We start from the raw sequence: 22,860 nt of genomic DNA, 5'->3' as shown, positions 1-22,860 counted from the left end.
GTACAGCCGGTATAACCTGGGGATCTCCTGTATATAATGATATATGTACAGCTGGTATGAGCTGGGGATCTCCTGTATATAATGATATATGTACAGCCGGTATAACCCGGGGATCTCCTGTATATAATGATATATGTACAGCCGGTATAACCTGGGGATCTCCTGTATATAATGATATATGTACAGCCGGTATAACCTGGGGATCTCCTGTATATAATGATATATGTACAGCCGGTATAACCTGGGGATCTCCTGTATATAATGATATATGTACAGCCGGTATAACCTGGGGATCTCCTGTATATAATGATATATGTACAGCCGGTATAACCTGGGGATCCCCTGTATATAATGATATATGTACAGCCGGTATAACCTGGGGATCTCCTGTATATAATGATATGTGTACAGCCGGTATAACCTGGGGATCTCCTGTATATAATGATATATGTACAGCTGGTATAACCTGGAGATCTCCTGTATATAATGATATATGTACAGCCGGTATAACCTGGGGATCTCCTGTATATAATGATATATGTACAGCTGGTATAACCTGGGGATCTCCTGTATATAATTATATATGTACAGCCGGTATAACCTGGGGATCTCCTGTATATAATGATATATGTACAGCCGGTATAACCTGGGGATCTCCTGTATATAATGATATATGTACAGCCGGTATAACCTGGGGATCTCCTGTATATAATGATATATGTACAGCCGGTATAACCTGGGGATCTCCTGTATATAATGATATATGTACAGCCGGTATAACCTGGGGATCTCCTGTATATAATGATATATGTACAGCCGGTATAACCTGGGGATCTCCTGTATATAATGATATATGTACAGCCGGTATAACCTGGGGATCTCCTGTATATAATGATATATGTACAGCCGGTATAACCTGGTGATCTCCTGTATATAGTGATATATGTACAGCCGGTATAACCTGGGGATCTCCTGTATATAATGATATATGTACAGCCGGTATAACCTGGGGATCTCCTGTATATAATGATATATGTACAGCCGGTATAACCTGGGGATCTCCTGTATATAATGGTATATGTACAGCCGGTATAACCTGGGGATCTCCTGTATATAATGATATATGTACAGCTGGTATAACCCGGGGATCTCCTGTATATAATGATATGTGTACAGCTGGTATAACCTGGGGATCTCCTGTATATAATGATATATATGTACAGCCGGTATAACCTGGGGATCTCCTGTATATAATGATATATGTACAGCCGGTATAACCTGGGGATCTCCTGTATATAATGATATATGTACAGCCGGTATAACCTGGGGATCTCCTGTATATAATGATATATGTACAGCTGGTATAACCTGGGGATCTCCTGTATATAATGATATGTGTACAGCCGGTATAACCTGGGGATCTCCTGTATATAATGATATATGTACAGCTGGTATAACCTGGAGATCTCCTGTATATAATGATATATGTACAGCCGGTATAACCTGGGGATCTCCTGTATATAATGATATATGTACAGCTGGTATAACCTGGGGATCTCCTGTATATAATTATATATGTACAGCCGGTATAACCTGGGGATCTCCTGTATATAATGATATATGTACAGCCGGTATAACCTGGGGATCTCCTGTATATAATGATATATGTACAGCCGGTATAACCTGGGGATCTCCTGTATATAATGATATATGTACAGCCGGTATAACCTGGGGATCTCCTGTATATAATGATATATGTACAGCCGGTATAACCTGGGGATCTCCTGTATATAATGATATATGTACAGCCGGTATAACCTGGGGATCTCCTGTATATAATGATATATGTACAGCCGGTATAACCTGGGGATCCCCTGTATATAATGATATATGTACAGCCGGTATAACCTGGGGATCTCCTGTATATAATGATATGTGTACAGCCGGTATAACCTGGGGATCTCCTGTATATAATGATATATGTACAGCTGGTATAACCTGGAGATCTCCTGTATATAATGATATATGTACAGCCGGTATAACCTGGGGATCTCCTGTATATAATGATATATGTACAGCTGGTATAACCTGGGGATCTCCTGTATATAATTATATATGTACAGCCGGTATAACCTGGGGATCTCCTGTATATAATGATATATGTACAGCCGGTATAACCTGGGGATCTCCTGTATATAATGATATATGTACAGCCGGTATAACCTGGGGATCTCCTGTATATAATGATATATGTACAGCCGGTATAACCTGGGGATCTCCTGTATATAATGATATATGTACAGCCGGTATAACCCGGGGATCTCCTGTATATAATGATATATGTACAGCCGGTATAACCTGGGGATCTCCTGTATATAATGATATATGTACAGCCGGTATAACCTGGGGATCTCCTGTATATAATGATATATGTACAGCCGGTATAACCTGGGGATCTCCTGTATATAATGATATATGTACAGCCGGTATAACCTGGGGATCTCCTGTATATAATGATATATGTACAGCCGGTATAACCTGGGGATCCCCTGTATATAATGATATATGTACAGCCGGTATAACCTGGGGATCTCCTGTATATAATGATATGTGTACAGCCGGTATAACCTGGGGATCTCCTGTATATAATGATATATGTACAGCTGGTATAACCTGGAGATCTCCTGTATATAATGATATATGTACAGCCGGTATAACCTGGGGATCTCCTGTATATAATGATATATGTACAGCTGGTATAACCTGGGGATCTCCTGTATATAATTATATATGTACAGCCGGTATAACCTAGGGATCTCCTGTATATAATGATATATGTACAGCCGGTATAACCTGGGGATCTCCTGTATATAATGATATATGTACAGCCGGTATAACCTGGGGATCTCCTGTATATAATGATATATGTACAGCCGGTATAACCTGGGGATCTCCTGTATATAATGATATATGTACAGCCGGTATAACCTGGGGATCTCCTGTATATAATGATATATGTACAGCCGGTATAACCTGGGGATCTCCTGCTGCTCGTGTACATGAGTTACATATGACTAAACACCTCTAATCCCGGAGCGGCTGGTGATCCCCCTAGGACAATGACATGTCTGCTCTTACATAAGCTTTGGGGTCATGTACTGTACAGTCAGAGCTTCTCCCGGCTCAGCTCCTTGTATAGCAGTGGGTTACAGCGATGCACAATCCTGACATAGCGACCCTGCATGGGAACATCCTGGGGTCCAGTGTCACAGGTGTGGGGTCGGTACCTGGCTGGTGGAGATGCGGGTCTGGGTCACATCCGCTTCTTCCAGCTCAGGGAGGGATTCATCATTACTTTCTGTGTCATTGCAGGAACCTGCACCAAAGAGAACATTATTTAAACTCAGAGAAATAAACCCCTGTCACAGTAAGATAATATTTCATCCAGCTGCAGCCACCACTAGCTCAAGGGATTACTACATACTGTATATACAGCCACCACTAGGGGGAGCTCAGGAGATTACTACATAATGTATATACAGCCACCACTAGGGGAGCTCAGGAGATTACTACATACTGTATATACAGCCACCACTAGGGGGAGCTCAGGAGATTACTACATACTGTATATACAGCCACCACTAGGGGGAGCTCAGGAGATTACTACATAATGTATATACAGCCACCACTAGGGGGAGCTCAGGGGATTACTACATACTGTATATACAGCCACCACTAGGAGGAGCTCAGGAGATTACTACATACTGTATATACAGCCACCACTAGGGGGAGCTCAGGAGATTACTACATAATGTATATACAGCCACCACTAGGGGGAGCTCAGGGGATTACTACATACTGTATATACAGCCACCACTAGGAGGAGCTCAGGAGATTACTACATACTGTATATACAGCCACCACTAGGGGGAGCTCACGAGATTACTACATACTGTATATACAGCCAACACTAGGGGGAGCTCAGGGGATTACTACATACTGTATATACAGCCACCACTAGGAGGAGCTCAGGAGATTACTACATACTGTATATACAGCCACCACTAGGGGGAGCCCAGGAGATTACTATATACTGTATATACAGCCACCACTAGGGGGAGGACAGGGGATTACTACATACTGTATATACAGCCACCAATAGGGGGAGCTCAGGAGATTACTACATACTGTATATACAGCCACCACTAGGGGGAGCTCAGGAGATTACTACATATTGTATATACAGCCACCACTAGGGGGAGCTCAGGAGATTACTGCATACTGTATATACAGTCACCACTAGGAGGAGCTCAGGAGATTACTACATACTGTATATGCAGCCACCACTAGGGGGAGCTCAGGAGATTACTACATACTGTATATACAGCCACCACTAGGGGGAGCCCAGGAGATTACTACATACTGTATATACAGCCACCACTCGGAGGAGCTCAGGAGATTACTACATACTGTATATACAGCCACCACTAGGAGGAGCTCAGGAGATTACTACATACTGTGTATACAGCCACCACTAGGGGGAGCTCAGGAGATTACTACATACTGTATATACAGCCACCACTAGGGGGAGCTCAGGAGATTACTACATACTGTATATACAGCCACCACTAGGGGGAGCTCAGGAGATTACTACATACTGTATATACAGTCACCACTAGGGGGAGCTCAGGAGATTACTACGCACTGTATATACAGCCACCACTAGGGGGAGCTCAGGAGATTACTACATACTGTATGTACAGCAACCACTAGGGGGAGCCCAGGAGATTACCACATACTGTGTATACAGCCACCACTAGGGGGAGCTCAGGAGATTACTATGCATTGTATATACAGCCACCACTAGGGGGAGCTCAGGAGATTACTACATACTGTATATACAGCCACCACTAGGAGGAGCTCAGGAGATTATTATATACTGTATATACAGCCACCACTAGGGGGAGCTCAGGAGATTACTACATACTGTATATACAGCCACCACTAGCTCAGGGGATTACTATATACTGTATATACAGCCACCACTAGCTCAGGAGATTACTATATACTGTATATACAGCCACCACTAGGGGGAGCTCAGGAGATTACTACATACTGTATATACAGCCACCACTAGGAGGAGCTCCGGAGATTATAGATACTGTATATACAGCCACCACTAGGGGGAGCTCAGGAGATTACTACATACTGTATATACAGCCACCACTAGGAGGAGCTCAGGAGATTACTACATACTGTATATACACCACCACTAGGAGGAGCTCAGGAGATTACTACATACTGTATATACACCACCACTAGGTGGAGCTCAGGAGAATACTACATACTGTATATACAGCCACCACTAGGAGGAGCTCAGGAGATTACTACATACTGAATATACAGCCACCACTAGGGGGAGCTCAGGAGATTACTACATACTGTATATACAGCCTCCACTAGGAGGAGCTCAGGAGATTACTACATACTGTATATACACCACCACTAGGGGGAGCTCAGAAGATTACTACATGTTGTATATACAGCCACCACTAGGAGGAGCTCAGGAGATGACTACATACTGTATATACAACCACCACTAGGGGGATCTCAGGACATTACTACATACTGCATATACAGCCACCACTAGGGGGAGCTCAGGAGATTACTACATACTGCATATACAGCCACCACTAGGAGGAGCTCAGGAGATTACTACATACTGTATATACAGCCACCACTAGGGGGAGCCCAGGAGATTACTACATACTGTACATACAGCCACCACTAGAAAGAGCCCAGGAGATTACTACATACTGTATATACAGCCACCCCTAGGGGGAGCTCAGGAGATTACTACATACTGTATATACAGCCACCACTAGGGGGAGCTCAGGAGATTACTACATACTGTATATACAGCCACCACTAGGAGGAGCTCCGGAGATTACTACATACTGTATATACAGCCACCACTAGGGGGAGCTCAAGAGATTACTACATACTGTATATACAGCCACCACTAGGGGGAGCTCAGGAGATTACTACATACTGTATATACAGCCACCACTAGGGGGAGCTCAGGAGATTACTACATACTGTATATACAGCCACCACTAGGAGGAGCTCAGGAGATTACTACATACTGTATATACAGCCACCACTAGGGGGAGCTAAGGAGATTACTACATACTGTATATACAGCCACCACTAGGAGGAGCTCAGGAAATTACTACATACTGTATATACAGCCACCACTAGGAGGAGCTCAGGAGATTACTACATACTGTATATACAGCCACCACTAGGGGGAGCTCAGGAGATTACTACATACTGTATATACAGCCACCACTAGGAGGAGCTCAGGACATTACTACATACTGTATATACAGCCACCACTAGGGGGAGCCCAGCAGATTACTACATACTGTATATACAGCCACCGCTAGGGGGAGCTCAGGAGATTACTACATACTGTATATACAGCCACCACTAGGGTGAGATCAGGAGATTACTACATACTGTATATACAGCCACCACTAGGGGGAGCTCAGGAGATTACTACATACTGTATATACAGCCACCACTGGAGGGAGCTCAGGAGATTACTACATACTGTATATACAGCCACCACTAGGGGAAGCTCAGGAGATTACTACATACTGTATATACAGCCACCACTAGGTTGAGCTCCGGAGATTACTACATACTGTATATACAGCCACCACTAGGAGGAGCTCAGGAGATTACTACATACTGTATATACAGCCACCACTAGGGGGAGCAGAGGAGATCACTACATACTGTATATACAGCCACCACTAGGGTGAGATCAGGAGATTACTACATACTGTATATACAGCCACCACTAGGGGGAGCTCAGGAGATTACTACATACTGTATATACAGCCACCACTGGAGGGAGCTCAGGAGATTACTACATACTGTATATACAGCCACCACTAGGGGGAGCTCAGGAGATTACTACATACTGTATATACAGCCACCACTAGGAGGAGCTCAGGAGATTACTACATACTGTATATACAGCCACCACTAGGGGGAGCCCAGGAGATTACTACATACTGTATATACAGTCACCACTAGGGGGAGCTCAGGAGATTACTACATACTGTATATACAGTCACCACTAGGAGGAGCTCAGGAGATTACTACATACTGTATATACAGCCACCACTAGGGGGAGCTCAGGAGATTACTACATACTGTATATACAGTCACCACTAGGAGGAGCTCAGGAGATTACTACATACTGTATATACAGCCACCACTAGGAGAAGCTCAGGAGATTACTACATACTGTATATACAGCCACCACTAGGGGGAGCCCAGGAGATTACTACATACTGTATATACAGACACCACTAGGGGGAGCTCTGGAGATTACTACATACTGTATATACAGCCACCACTAGGGGGAGCACAGGAGATCACTACATACTGTATATACAGCCACCACTAGGGGGAGCTCAGGAGATTACTACATGCTGTATATACAGCCACCACTAGGGGGAGCTCAGGAGATTACTACATACTGTATATACAGCCACCACTAGGAGGAGCTCAGGAGATTACTACATACTGTATATACAGCCACCACTAGGGGGAGCTCAGGAGATTACTACATGCTGTATATACAGCCACCACTAGGGGGAGCTCAGGAGATTACTACATACTGTATATACAGCCAACACTAGGAGGAGCTCAGGAGATTATAGATACTGTATATATAGCCACCACTAGGGGGAGTTTAGGAGATTACTACATACTGTATATACAGCCACCACTAGGGGGAGCTCAGGAGATTACTACATACTGTATATACACCACCACTAGGGGGAGCTCAGGAGATTACTATATACTGTATATACAGCCACCACTAGGAGGAGCTCAGGAGATTACTATATACTGTATATACAGCCACCACTAGGGGGAGCTCAGGGGATTACTACATACTGTATATACAGCCACCACTAGGGGGAGCTCAGGAGATTACTACATACTGTGTATACAGCCACCACTAGGGGGAGCTCAGAAGATTACTACATACTGTATATACAGCCACCACTAGGGGGAGCTCAGGAGATTACTACATACTGTATATACAGCCACCACTAGGTGGAGCTCAGGAGATTACTACATACTGTATATACATCACCACTAGGGGGAGCTCAGGAGATTACTACATACTGTATATACAGCCACCACTAGGGGGAGCTCAGGAGATTACTACATACTGTGTATACAGCCACCACTAGGGGGAGCCCAGGAGATTACTACATACTGTATATACAGACACCACTAGGGGGAGCTCTGGAGATTACTACATACTGTATATACAGCCACCACTAGGGGGAGCACAGGAGATCACTACATACTGTATATACAGCCACCACTAGGGGGAGCTCAGGAGATTACTACATGCTGTATATACAGCCACCACTAGGGGGAGCTCAGGAGATTACTACATACTGTATATACAGCCACCACTAGGAGGAGCTCAGGAGATTACTACATACTGTATATACAGCCACCACTAGGGGGAGCTCAGGAGATTACTACATGCTGTATATACAGCCACCACTAGGGGGAGCTCAGGAGATTACTACATACTGTATATACAGCCAACACTAGGAGGAGCTCAGGAGATTATAGATACTGTATATATAGCCACCACTAGGGGGAGTTTAGGAGATTACTACATACTGTATATACAGCCACCACTAGGGGGAGCTCAGGAGATTACTACATACTGTATATACACCACCACTAGGGGGAGCTCAGGAGATTACTATATACTGTATATACAGCCACCACTAGGAGGAGCTCAGGGGATTACTATATACTGTATATACAGCCACCACTAGGGGGAGCTCAGGGGATTACTACATACTGTATATACAGCCACCACTAGGGGAAGCTCAGGAGATTACTACATACTGTGTATACAGCCACCACTAGGGGGAGCTCAGAAGATTACTACATACTGTATATACAGCCACCACTAGGGGGAGCTCAGGAGATTACTACATACTGTATATACAGCCACCACTAGGTGGAGCTCAGGAGATTACTACATACTGTATATACAGCCACCACTAGGGGGAGCTCAGGAGATTACTACATACTGTATATACAGCCACCACTAGGGGGAGCTCAGGAGATTACTACATACTGTGTATACAGCCACCACTAGGGGGAGCTCAGAAGATTACTACATACTGTATATACAGCCACCACTAGGGGGAGCTCAGGAGATTACTACATACTGTATATACAGCCACCACTAGGTGGAGCTCAGGAGATTACTACATACTGTATATACATCACCACTAGGGGGAGCTCAGGAGATTACTACATAATGTATATACAGCCACCACTAGGGGGAGCTCAGGAGATTACTACATACTGTATATACACCACCACTAGGAGGAGCTCAGGAGATTACTACATACTGTATATACAACCACCACTAGGGGGAGCTCAGGAGATTACTACATACTGTATATACAGCCACCACTAGGGGGAGCTCAGGAGATTACTACATACTGTATATACAGCCACCACTAGGGGGAGCTCAGGAGATTACTACATATACTGTATATACAGCCACCACTAGGGGGAGCTCAGGAGATTACTACATACTGTATATACACCACCACTAGGAGGAGCTCAGGAGATTACTACATACTGTATATACAACCACCACTAGGGGGAGCTCAGGAGATTACTACATACTGTATATACAGCCACCACTAGGGGGAGCTCAGGAGATTACTACATACTGTATATACAGCCACCAGTAGGGGGAGCTCAGGAGATTACTACATATACTGTATATACAGCCACCACAGGAGGATTTCAGGAGATTACTGTATACTGTATATACAGCCACCACTAGGGGGAGCTCAGGAGATTACTACATATACTGTATATACATTACCACTAGGGGGAGCTCAGGAGATTACTACATATACTGTATATACAGCCACCACTAGGAGGAGCTCAGGAGATTACTACATACTGTATATACAGGCACCACTAGGGGGAGCTCAGGAGATTACTACATACTGTATATACAGCCACCACTAGGGGGAGCTCAGGAGATTACTACATATACTGTATATACAGCCACCACTAGGGGGAGCTCAGGAGATTACTACATACTGTATATACAACCACCACTAGGGGGAGCTCAGGAGATTACTACATACTGTATATACAGCCACCACTAGGGGGAGCTCAGGAGATTACTACATACTGTATATACAGCCACCACTAGGGGGAGCTCAGGAGATTACTACATACTGTATATACAGCCACCACTAGGGGGAGCTCAGGAGATTACTACATACTGTATATACACCACTAGGAGGAGCTCAGGAGATTACTACATACTGTATATACAGCCACCACTAGGGGGAGCTCAGGAGATTACTACATATACTGTATATACAGCCACCACAGGAGGATTTCAGGAGATTACTGTATACTGTATATACAGCCACCACTAGGGGGAGCTCAGGAGATTACTACATATACTGTATATACACCACCACTAGGGGCAGCTTATTTGTATGCCTAACCCTTGGTTGTTTTAAAAAATGATTTATATTTGCAGAATCTGAGAACGATTCAAAATTCAAATACTTTAATGACACATATATTTCTGACACATCTGATCTTGTCTCACCTCTGTGACTTAGCTCCTTGCAGCCTCCTTGCCTCATAGTAGGTTTGTTGATGCCCAGGAGGGTCACTGCAGATGTCTCCCGCAGTAGGTGCATCTCCTGCCCTCGGGTTGTTAGCTCGCTGTCACTGGAGGAACTCGGCTCGGATGGGGGGCAGTTAAATTGGGTTTTTTTCCCCACCTGCTCTTGACTCTGTAGCGCTCTTGGACACTGGTCAGTAAAGGGGTGCTCTGTGCATAGAGTGGGGGTGGTGGAGCTCCCCTCAACAGCTGCTGGAAAAATCATGAAACATGTGAGCAAGAAACCACGATAAATGGGAGGAGACACAGTGATCAATTATCAAAGGGACCCCTCCTCCAGGATGCTGACTACGACTACAATGGCAATATAGAGCCATGCTTTATACTGAATTATCAGAGCCTTGGAGGTACACGGGGCTACAACTGAGAACGGGACATTGATCTACGTGGTCTGGTACAGATTCTAGAACCCTAACCATGTGAAGTCAGATTACCTGAGAGCTTTTTGGTGCCCGGGTTTTCAGCAGCGGACAGATTCCTGCTTATTTTGTGGTCTTGAGGACTTCCATCATCAGGCAGAGGGGCCAGAGGTTTCAAGGGAAGAACTTGACTTATAGCGGAGCCTGGAGTTGGTGATACGATGGCTTCACTTCTGGGGGCTACATGCCGGCTTACCCCGCTGTCAGTGTCCACAGTCAGCAGCTTCCCCCGGTGGCCACCACTGGTCGGGCTCTGCTCTTCTTTAGGATTGCTGCTGAGGAGATCAGGAGTTCTCCGTTCCAGACCAGAGATGTCTTTAGATTTCTTTACATCATGAGATGACGGAGTCTGTAAGTTTTTAGGTTCGAGAGAGATCTTTTCTAGAACTTTCTTTTCCTTCCTATCTACTGTATCTGACCTTGAGGTCTTCTCCTGACCTCGCTCAATCCTCAGCTTTTTTGGCTTCTCACAAGTAAAGCCAACATTTGGCTTCTTGGACTCTACGTCATTAGCTTTAGTCTTGTTGTTGTCAGATACAGGAGCTACAAGATGAAGGTTCACATCGCTACTACCAATAGCCCTTCTAGTGGTGACCTCTGAAGAACCTGACCGAATACTGAGATCCAGCGCCTCCAGCTTCCCGAATGAACCTTGTAGAAGCCTGGTCATTTCTTGGAGGTCTTCAGAAATCTCTGTGTGTTCTGCTCTTGGCTTGGACGTTGTACTTGACAAGGCACTCGGAGATGGTGGAAGGTCCTCTTCTGGTCCGGGTTGTGCACTTCTCCCTTCTGATATGTTACATACGGGGAAAGGATTTGTTACCTTCTGATGAGATTCCTCTAGTTGTGTAACTGGATTTGATGATCCTGCCAAGTTATCATCTCCAGAAGGACTGCACAAAACCTTCTCGTCTTGTGACTCCTTCTCCAAGAAATTGACTTTCTTTTTTGCTTCTGAACATGTCCGCTTTGTCTTTGCATGTTCTGAACTATGTTTTTCTGATACATTTTTAGAGTAGAGTGGAGAGAATATATTGGTGTTCTGGTTACCAGCCGGGTCGGAGTCTGGATGGTCACCAGTGGATGATCCTTGTTGTATGATGTCTCCAGACAAGTTGCTTTCATATTGTTGGACATTTCCTTCTCTAGTCCCTTCTGATACTTTAGCTCTGGAAACATCACGTCCTGGCACCCGATCACATATCTGACTTCCTTTCATCTCAGTGTGGGAACCATGGAAGATGCCAGCTATTTCACTGGTAGAAATGTTGGGAGACTCTTGACTATCTTCATCTTCACCTTGAAGAACATCTTTCCTGTCTGGTGGCTCTTTACGGTCAGGGTGATCATGTATACCACTGAATCTATCAAACTTGCATGTTTTTGAAGCTTGGCACCTGGTGGCTCCTTGGTTGTCCTCAGTTACCGGTTCTTTTGGAGTTGAAGAACATACAGTAACCAATTCCCGTTCAGAAGAATAAGGACATGTTTCAAAGCTCTTCAGATCTTGCTCTTTTGAGATCTTATTGAACTTGACTTGATCCACTGAATTTCTTGGACTTGATGGGGGAGATGATAAGACGTGGTCTGTTACTATAACATCCCCATCTTTGGGTTGGGAGTCATTCTGGTTATTATTCAATGAAGACTGAGGGTCTCCCAACCCAGTTTCACTTGTGATAGACCTGGAGGAGTTCTCAGTAACATCGGTGGAAACCAATGTCTTATCTAAACCCTTATCACTTGATGTATTTGTTTGTTTGCCTCCGTCATGTCCTCTGTCATTGTCTCCACTGGTCACTGCAGAGTCTGCTGTAAATGTCTTTTCTTGCTCTCTGTTATGGGGCAGTTGCTCTGGAATATATGCACCAGCTTCTTCTTGTTGCTTCTGTATTTGAGCAAGTAGTGAAGGTCGGTCCAAGGGTTTCACTTCTTGTGAGTCTTCTTCAGAGTCATAGCATGCGAATAACTCTTCATCTGCGGCATGCTTTACATGAGTGTCTCCTTCCTCAGTTGTATCTACCTTTGCAGGTTCGGATTCTCTTCTATTACCATCAACACCATCTACGGTGAACAACGGGGCTTGGATGATATCACTTTCCACTTCACCAGAAATTTTGGCATCTTTAGTATTTTCACATTTCACAGTGAAATAATTCCTGTCCTCGGCCAGCTGCACGGCCATGGAAGTCTTTCTTCCGTTCTCCGCGTCTTGTGCCCTTTCGTCACGTTGGGTTTGCATCACACATAGAGGTGGTAACGTATCCAGCTCTTCATCAGTGTCAAAACAAGCAATCAGACATTCCCCAGCATTGCCAATTCCAGCTCGGAGGATGTGGTCCATTTCAGAGGATGATGAGGATGATTGTTGCTCTACAGGACTGTCGGACCATGTTCTCATTGCTCCTTCATTGAACTTCTGAGATAATTCACAATTCAGCTCCATCTCTGCCTCTGCTGTAAGAACTAAGGTGCTTCTTATGGGGTCTTCACAAGTATCTTGAGGGGCTTTGCTGGCACATGAGTATTCAGGATCACTAGAGGTGACTTGTGTGATGGAAGGGTCTTTGGAAAAGCCTTGTGCTAGATGGGAATGTCCAATGTCTTCATCACGTTTTTCACCTCCGAGTTCTTTTTCTTCTTTTGTGGCTTCATTGACTTTTAAAACTTTTTGTTCCACTGCAAGGAAATCTTCACCATTCATGTCGAGAGCCGAAAACACTGCACATTCATCAGAGTCAGACAGATCAGAAGAGGTCTCCATCTCACTTTCACAGCCAGAATTTGAAGAGTCACGTTGGGCCTTCACAGGACCCTCTGTGCTGGGAGCAGTGGATTCAGTGGTCACGGCATACTCCTCTGTGCCGTAACGTTTGTCATCCTCTTCTCCATCATAAGAGGCCGAATCTGACGACTCTGAGGTGTCATCCTGATAAGCAAAGGATTCATCAACTCCTTCATTGATAGAGGTCTCGGACAATGAATGAAGATATGAGGCCGAGGTGCTATCATCCTCATCATCTTCACCAACTTCTTCTTTCTCGTCTCCATCAATCGCCTCACTTTCTGCCGATTCTCCTTGTGGGAATAACGTGATCTCCATTGACTCAGCTTCGAATATTAAACTTCCCCGAAATGGAAGCATAAAAGCGGGAATCATATGATCATTCTCGCTGTTCGGCAGGCTTATCCTATGGACGTGCTGCTGGCCTGCCGGCTGCAGGGCTCCCTCAACGCTTGCAGAGCTGCCTGCCAGAGGTGCTTGCTGCGGCTCCTGCATCAAGGACACTGTGCTCATCAGTTCAGGACATAGAGGCATGCTTGTAAAAGATGGGGCAAAGTCCGTCTCCCATTCATCTTCATCCTCTTCACTGGAATGGATGTCACTAGGGTACTCGTCTAGGAGCTCCTCATTGGGTGGAGAAAAGTCTTCAGGGTCCATATCTCTGTCATAGAGTTCTGGAATATCTTCATCTTCTAACATATCTGGGGACATACAGCAGGGGTCTTCACAAAGACCTTCTCCATGAACTTCCAAGTGCTCCGGATAAGGTGTGGGAGACTCAATGGTGTCAACCTCAGCCATCAAATTTGGTGAACATGAAGGAGATCCACTAGAAGTGGCCGAGGAGGCCCAGCTACCTCCCTCCGCAGTGACGTAGGATCCTGAAGGTGACGTTGGAGGTGAGGACATGTCATTGTCCAGGTCGTTGTGTTCCTCGTTGAGGTGGCTCTTTGAGTGGTGTTTGTACTGACTGTACGTGGTTTTCACTGGGGTGGATGGAGCGGTGGTGTAAGGGTCAGAGTCGGTGGTGGTCCTGGACACAGCTTGTAGTGAGTGGACCTCGCTGACCGTTGAGCTGCAGGGTGTCTCTTTGGTGGGTTTGAGGAATGAAGGCACATCAGCTACAGATTCACCCTGAGAATAGAAGTCGTCGTTTACAGCAAATGTCTCACGTCTTCCAAAGTGCAGATGGTCAGGAGACTCGGACATGGCTTTGTCACTTCCTTGTCCTGAATTCTCTTGATGTAAGTGCAATGTTACTTCCTCCAAGGGATCCCCGAACACCATCTCCCTCTCAGAAATCACCATGTGCAACCTATTTACAGCCCCCCTTTCCTCAGGACTACAAGACGTCTCTTCTCCCATCACAATCCTGGTGTCAAGAGCATCTTGGACTTCTTCAGGACCACGCTGCTCGGGTTCCTCAGACTTTGCCTCCTGGGTCAGAGGTGACTCCTCTGATACCTTGGAAGGAAGATGCCGCGTGCCAATGGTGTTTCCAGGGGGCACCTCACTACTTGCCCCCTCTGGCTGAGGTCTGTGTCCTTCTTTGGCCTGACGGCATGGAGTCACCATGTTGGTGGCACATGCTGGAGATTCTTCCAGGGGGCTCAAACACTTGGGGGTGGTGGAGTCACTAATTGGAGTTGATGCCGTGGAAGCAATTGGAGATGAACCTGAAATTAAGATGAGAGAAACGTAAAGTCTGGTATATTTGTGGCAGATCTCTACTCTTACTGGTATTTGTTTTGTACTTTTAGGGTGATATTCTGTGCTGCACTCCGGTATTTGGTGCGGTGGGGGAGGTAATCTGTGTTACACTCAGGTGTTTGGTGCTGTGGGGGAGGTAATCTGTGTTACACTCAGGTGTTTGGTGCTGTGGGGGAGGTATTCTGTGCTGCACTCTAATGTTTGGTGCTGCGGGGGAGGTATTCTGTGTTACACTCAGGTGTTTGGTGCTGTGGGGGAGGTATTCTGTGCTGCACTCTAATGTTTGGTGCTGCGGGGGAGGTATTCTGTGCTGCACTCTGGTGTTTGGTGCTGCGGGGGAGGTATTCTGTGCTGCACTCTGGTGTTTGGTGCTGCAGGGGAGGTATTCTGTGCTGCACTCTGGTGTTTGGTGCTGTGGGGAAGGTATTCTATGCTGCACTCTGGTGTTTGGTGCGGTGGGGGAGGTATTCTGTGCTGCACTCTGGTGTTTGGTGCGGTGGGGGAGGTATTCTGTGCTGCACTCTGGTGTTTGGTGCGGTGGGGGAGGTATTCTGTGCTGCACTCTAGTGTTTGGTGCGGTGGGGGAGGTATTCTGTGCTGCACTCTGGTGTTTGGTGCTGCGGGGGAGGTATTCTGTGCTGCACTCTGGTGTTTGGTGCGGTGGGGGAGGTATTCTGTGCTGCACTCTGGTGTTTGGTGCGGTGGGGGAGGTATTCTGTGCTGCACTCTAGTGTTTGGTGCGGTGGGGGAGGTATTCTGTGCTGCACTCTGGTGTTTGGTGCTGCGGGGGAGGTATTCTGTGCTGCACTCTGGTGTTTGGTGCTGCGGGGGAGGTATTCTGTGCTGCGGGGGAGGTATTCTGTGCTGCACTCTGGTGTTTGGTGCTGCGGGGGATGTATTCTGTGCTGCACTCTGGTGTTTGGTTCTGTGGGGGAGGTATTCTGTGCAGTAATTTTGGTGTTGCAGGGGAGGTATTCAGACCCCACACCTTGAGTAACCCTCTATATACAGACCCCAGACCCAGAGTAACCCTCTATATACAGACCCCAGACCCAGAGTAACCCTCTATATACAGACCCCAGACCCTGAGTAACCATCTATATACAGACCCCAGACCCAGAGTAACCCTCTATATACAGACCCCAGACCCAGAGTAACCCTCTATATACAGACCCCAGACCCAGAGTAACCCTCTATATACAGACCCCAGACCCTGAGTAACCCTCTATATACAGACCATGAGTAACCCTCTATATACAGACCCCAGACCCTGAGTAACCCTCTATATACAGACCCCAGACCCTGAGTAACCCTCTATATACAGACCCCAGAGTAACCCTCTATATACAGACCCCAGACCCTGAGTAACCCTCTATATACAGACCCCAGACCCTGAGTAACTCTCTATTTATAGACCCCAGACCCTGGGAGCCTCCCATAGTTTATAAGGGGCTTGTGCCATTTGTGTATCTTAGGGCCCGGAGCCAAACATCTTATGGATCGGTATCAGCGCATGGTTCCATGGCAGCCCTGACAGGTGTGGAGAGCGCCTGCGCCTGGTGCCGGGGAGAGACAACGTGCTGGGTCCTAACCATCCTGCCACTCACCTACTGGACAATTAATGTCCCATAGGCCCTGGTGGCCATGTCACATATAAAGCTGCCGGGATCTGGATGATGACCCAACCTCTAGGCCCTACTAAAGAGCATACCCCAGCCCAAACACCCCACGCTATGTGTATGCTATAAAACATCCCACAGAGCCCCCATCTACAGTGACCCCATAACAGTGACCTCCACATCCCCCATAACAGTTCCAGTTTTTAGAGTCAGGGCTCCTCTCCTCTCTCTGGTGATCAGTGATCCCTACTGTCTGATGCCCCACGTGGCTGCACGCAGCTCCTCTATGAGGGGGGTTAGAGAGCCCCTTATTCTGGTAGTGGTGCCCAGTGCTGTGCGGCCCCGGAGCAGCCGAGACTGAAAGCTATTAGTGATAACTGGGTCACAGCGATCTGCGCAAGGTCCTGAGGCTGTCGGGTCCCTGAGGCTGTCGGGTCCCTGAGGCTGTCGGGTCCTGTGGCTGTCGGGTCCTGAGGCTGTCGGGTCCTGAGGCTGTCGGGTCCTGTGGCTGTCGGGTCCTGTGGCTGTCGGGTCCTGAGGCTGTCGGGTCCTGAGGCTGTCGGGTCCTGTGGCTGTCGGGTCCTGTGGCTGTCGGGTCCTGTGGCTGTCGGGTCCTGAGGCTGTCGGGTCCTGAGGCTGTCGGGTCCTGTGGCTGTCGGGTCCTGAGGCTGTCGGGTCCTGAGGCTGTCGGGTCCTGTGGCTGTCGGGTCCTGTGGCTGTCGGGTCCCTGAGGCTGTCGGGTCCTGAGGCTGTCGGGTCCTGTGGCTGTCGGGTCCTGAGGCTGTCGGGTCCTGAGGCTGTCGGGTCCTGTGGCTGTCGGGTCCTGAGGCTGTCGGGTCCTGCGGCTGTCGGGTCGGAGGAGCTCCTGCAGTGCTTGGGCCTGTGTCTTATCCCCTGACGCTGCAGGATTGTGCGATGTTCTGCAGCCTCCCCTCCCTGATCTCCTAATCTCTGCCCGATCCTCCATCCGCCCCCTCACCTGCTTCCTCCCCCGGCATCTTCCCTGCGGCTCCCGCGGCGGCTCCGGGGACAGTGCGGCGGCGGCGGCTGCGGGGATGGAGGAGCGGAGGCTGCGCACTGATAAGGGGCTGCCCGGCCGCTGCTCTGTCATCCTGCATGACGTCAGCACCAGGCACTGCGGAGGAGGGGCGGGGCCAAGGAGCCCCCCAGCCCATCCCCGGAGCCCCCCACACACAGTCACTGCACGTCCACACGTGTCATCACAACAACTCAAACACACTGTATCCTGCAGATTATTACACCGCGGACCTCTGGAGATCTGAAGAGCATCACTCCTGTCTCAGAACAGATACATAGTGGTATATCCTGCAGATTATTACATTATCTACAGATCTGCAGAGCATTGCACAGTGTGCGGGGTGTGTAGCGGTCCTGATCCTGGGCTGTACCATGTCAGTCAGGGAGGGGCCGCACATGAGCGCTGTCCCTGGTGCTGGAGACTCATCCTCTGTGACAGGAGCGCAGCTCTGAAGCCACAATGCAGCCTCCACATACAGAGGAGCAGAACATGACCAGAGCCCAACTACATTCACTACATCTCTACTTCCTGTCAGCAAATGCAAACAGCCCCCCCCCCCTCAAACACACACACTGCTGCTTCTTGTTACAATGTATCAGTGTAATCATAACAGCAGCAGATACAAACTGATACATACAGCAACAAGTACAACATGAAGACAGAGACATCACTGTATGCACCCCCAAGAGGTAACTATATAATCTGTATGAGGAGCTCATCCCCCTAGTGGTGGTGTATAATGTGTATGTAGTGATCTCCCCCTAGTGGTGGTGTATAATCTGTATGTAATGATCTCCCCCTAGTGGTGATGTATAATCTGTATGTAGTGATCTCCCCCTAGTGGTGGTGTATAATCTGTATGTAGTGATACCCCCTAGTGGTAATGTATAATCTGTATGTAGTGATCTCCTCCTAGTGGTGGTGTATAATCTGTATGTAGTGAGCTCCCCCTAGTGGTGGTGTATAATCTGTATGTAGTGATCTCCTCCTAGTGGTGGTGTATAATCTGTATGTAGTGATCTCCTCCTAGTGGTGGTGTATAATCTGTATGTAGTGATCTCCCCCTAGTGGTAATGTATAATCTGTATGTAGTGATCTCCCCCTAGTGGTAATGTATAATCTGTATGTAGTGATCTCCTCCTAGTGGTGGTGTATAATCTGTATGTAGTGATCTCCCCCTAGTGGTGGTGTATAATCTGTATGTAGTGATCTCCCCCTAGTGGTGGTGTATAATCTGTATGTAGTGAGCTCCCCCTAGTGGTGGTGTATAATGTGTATGTAGTGATCTCCTCCTAGTGGTGGTGTATAATCTGTATGTAGTGATCTCCCTCTAGTGGTGGTGTACAATCTGTATGTAGTGAGCTCCCCCTAGTGGTGGTGTATAATCTGTATGTAGTGATCTCCTCCTAGTGGTGGTGTATAATGTGTATGTAGTGATCTCCCCCTAGTGGTGGTGTATAATCTGTATGTAGTGATCTCCCCCTAGTGGTGGTGTATAATCTGTATGTAGTGATACCCCCTAGTGGTAATGTATAATCTGTATGTAGTGATCTCCTCCTAGTGGTGGTGTATAATCTGTATGTAGTGATCTCCCCCTAGTGGTGGTGTATAATCTGTATGTAGTGATCTCCCCCTAGTGGTGGTGTATGATCTGTATGTAGTGAGCTCCCCCTAGTGGTGGTGTATAATGTGTATGTAGTGATCTCCTCCTAGTGGTGGTGTATAATCTGTATGTAGTGATCTCCCTCTAGTGGTGGTGTATAATCTGTATGTAGTGAGCTCCCCCTAGTGGTGGTGTATAATGTGTATGTAGTGATCTCCTCCTAGTGGTGGTGTATAATGTGTATGTAGTGATCTCCCCCTAGTGGTGGTGTATAATCTGTATGTAGTGATCTCCCCCTAGTGGTGGTGTATAATCTGTATGTAGTGATACCCCCTAGTGGTAATGTATAATCTGTATGTAGTGATCTCCTCCTAGTGGTGGTGTATAATCTGTATGTAGTGATCTCCTCCTAGTGGTGGTGTATAATCTGTATGTAGTGATCTCCCCCTAGTGGTGGTGTATAATCTGTATGTAGTGATCTCCCCCTAGTGGTGGTGTATAATCTGTATGTAGTGAGCTCCCCCTAGTGGTGGTGTATAATGTGTATGTAGTGATCTCCTCCTAGTGGTGGTGTATAATGTGTATGTAGTGATCTCCCCCTAGTGGTGGTGTATAATCTGTATGTAGTGATCTCCCCCTAGTGGTGGTGTATAATCTGTATGTAGTGATCTCCCTCTAGTGGTGGTGTATAATCTGTATGTAGTGAGCTCCCCCTAGTGGTGGTGTATAATCTGTATGTAGTGATCTCCTCCTAGTGGTGGTGTATAATGTGTATGTAGTGATCTCCCCCTAGTGGTGGTGTATAATCTGTATGTAGTGATCTCCCCCTAGTGGTGGTGTATAATCTGTATGTAGTGATCTCCCCCTAGTGGTGGTGTATAATCTGTATGTAGTGATCTCCCCCTAGTGGTGATGTATAATCTGTATATAGTGATCTCCCCCTAGTGGTGGTGTATAATCTGTATGTAGTGATCTCCTCCTAGTGGTGGTGTATAATCTGTATGTAGTGATCTCCTCCTAGTGGTGGTGTATAATCTGTATGTAGTGATCTCCTCCTAGTGGTGGTGTATAATCTGTATGTAGTGATCTCCTCCTAGTGGTGGTGTATAATGTGTATGTAGTGATCTCCCCCTAGTGGTGGTGTATAATCTGTATGTAGTGATCTCCCCCTAGTGGTGGTGTATAATCTGTATGTAGTGAGCTCCCCCTAGTGGTGGTGTATAATGTGTATGTAGTGATCTCCTCCTAGTGGTTATGTATAATCTGTATGTAGTGATCTCCCCCTAGTGGTGGTGTATAATGTGTATGTAGTGATCTCCCCCTAGTGGTGGTGTATAATGTGTATGTAGTGATCTCCTCCTAGTGGTGGTGTATTATCTGTATGTAGTGATCTCCCCCTAGTGGTGGTGTATAATCTGTATGTAGTGATCTCCCCCCTAGTGGTGGTGTATAATCTGTATGTAGTGATCTCCTCCTAGTGGTGGTGTATAATCTGTATGTAGTGATCTCCCCCTAGTGGTGGTGTATAATCTGTATGTAGTGATCTCCCCCTAGTGGTGGTGTATAATCTGTATGTAGTGATCTCCCCCTAGTGGTGGTGTATAATCTGTATGTAGTGATCTCCCCCTAGTGGTGGTGTATAATCTGTATGTAGTGATCTCCTCCTAGTGGTGGTGTATAATCTGTATGTAGTGATCTCCTCCTAGTGGTGGTGTATAATGTGTATGTAGTGATCTCCCCCTAGTGGTGGTGTATAATGTGTATGTAGTGATCTCCCCCTAGGGGTGGTGTATAATCTGTATGTAGTGATCTCCTCCTAGAGGTGGTGTATAATCTGTATGTAGTGATCTCCCCCTAGTGGTGGTGTATAATCTGTATGTAGTGATCTCCCCCTAGTGGTGGTGTATAATCTGTATGTAGTGAGCTCCCCCTAGTGGTGGTGTATAATGTGTATGTAGTGATCTCCTCCTAGTGGTTATGTATAATCTGTATGTAGTGATCTCCCCCTAGTGGTGGTGTATAATGTGTATGTAGTGAGCTCTTCCTAGTGGTGGTGTATAATCTGTATGTAGTGATCTCCCCCTAGTGGTGGTGTATAATGTGTATGTAGTGATCTCCTCCTAGTGGTGGTGTATAATCTGTATGTAGTGATCTCCCTCTAGTGGTGGTGTATAATCTGTATGTAGTGAGCTCCCCCTAGTGGTGGTGTATAATCTGTATGTAGTGATCTCCCCCTAGTGGTGGTGTATAATGTGTATGTAGTGATCTCCCCCTAGTGGTGGTGTATAATGTGTATGTAGTGATCTCCCCCTAGTGGTGGTGTATAATCTGTATGTAGTGATCTCCCCCTAGTGGTGGTGTATAATCTGTATGTAGTGATCTCCTCCTAGTGGTGGTGTATAATCTGTATGTAGTGATCTCCTCCTAGTGGTGGTGTATAATGTGTATGTAGTGATCTCCCCCTAGTGGTGGTGTATAATCTGTATGTAGTGATCTCCTCCTAGTGGTGGTGTATAATCGGTATGTAGTGATCTCCTCCTAGTGGTGGTGTATAATGTGTATGTAGTGAGCTCCCCCTAGTGGTGGTGTATAATGTGTATGTAGTGATCTCCCCCTAGTGGTGGTGTATAATGTGTATGTAGTGAGCTCCCCCTAGTGGTGGTGTATAATCTGTATGTAGTGATCTCCCCCTAGTGGTGGTGTATAATCTGTATGTAGTGATCTCCCCCTAGTGGTGGTGTATAATCTGTATGTCGTGATCTCCCCCTAGTGGTGGTGTATAATCTGTATGTAGTGATCTCCCCCTAGTAGTGGTGTATAATCTGTATGTCGTGATCTCCCCCTAGTGGTGGTGTATAATCTGTATGTCGTGATGTCCTCCTAGTGGTGGTGT

At 46.6% G+C, this 22,860-nt stretch overlaps 2 protein-coding genes across 4 annotated transcripts in view; one reads left to right on the top strand and one right to left on the bottom strand.

Annotated features, from left to right (window-relative positions):
- Positions 1-18,461, bottom strand: part of LOC140133856 (uncharacterized) — a 32,360-nt gene extending 13,899 nt beyond the window's left edge. The window contains exons 1-4 of one of the 3 annotated variants that reach the window (XM_072154501.1): positions 18,305-18,461; positions 11,227-15,672; positions 10,715-10,984; positions 3,288-3,376 (exon numbers count right to left, since the gene is read on the bottom strand). In XM_072154501.1, coding sequence (XP_072010602.1) covers positions 3,288-3,376; positions 10,715-10,984; positions 11,227-15,672; positions 18,305-18,443 — 4,944 coding nt within the window. In that variant the 5' untranslated portion in view covers positions 18,444-18,461. The remainder of the gene's footprint in view (positions 1-3,287; positions 3,377-10,714; positions 10,985-11,226; positions 15,673-18,304) is intronic. The other 2 variants (XM_072154502.1, XM_072154503.1) reach the window with 2 other exon arrangements.
- Positions 18,462-19,029: 568 nt separating this feature from the next.
- The window catches only part of LOC140134305 (uncharacterized), a 77,443-nt gene continuing 73,612 nt past the window's right edge, over positions 19,030-22,860 (top strand). The window contains exon 1 of the mRNA XM_072154897.1: positions 19,030-19,053. The gene's annotated coding sequence lies outside the window, so the exon portion shown is untranslated. The remainder of the gene's footprint in view (positions 19,054-22,860) is intronic.

The sequence above is a fragment of the Engystomops pustulosus genome, chromosome 5 (assembly GCF_040894005.1).
Source record: "Engystomops pustulosus chromosome 5, aEngPut4.maternal, whole genome shotgun sequence".
NCBI lineage: Eukaryota > Metazoa > Chordata > Amphibia > Anura > Leptodactylidae > Engystomops > Engystomops pustulosus.
This window is presented reverse-complemented; position numbering and strand designations above follow the sequence as displayed.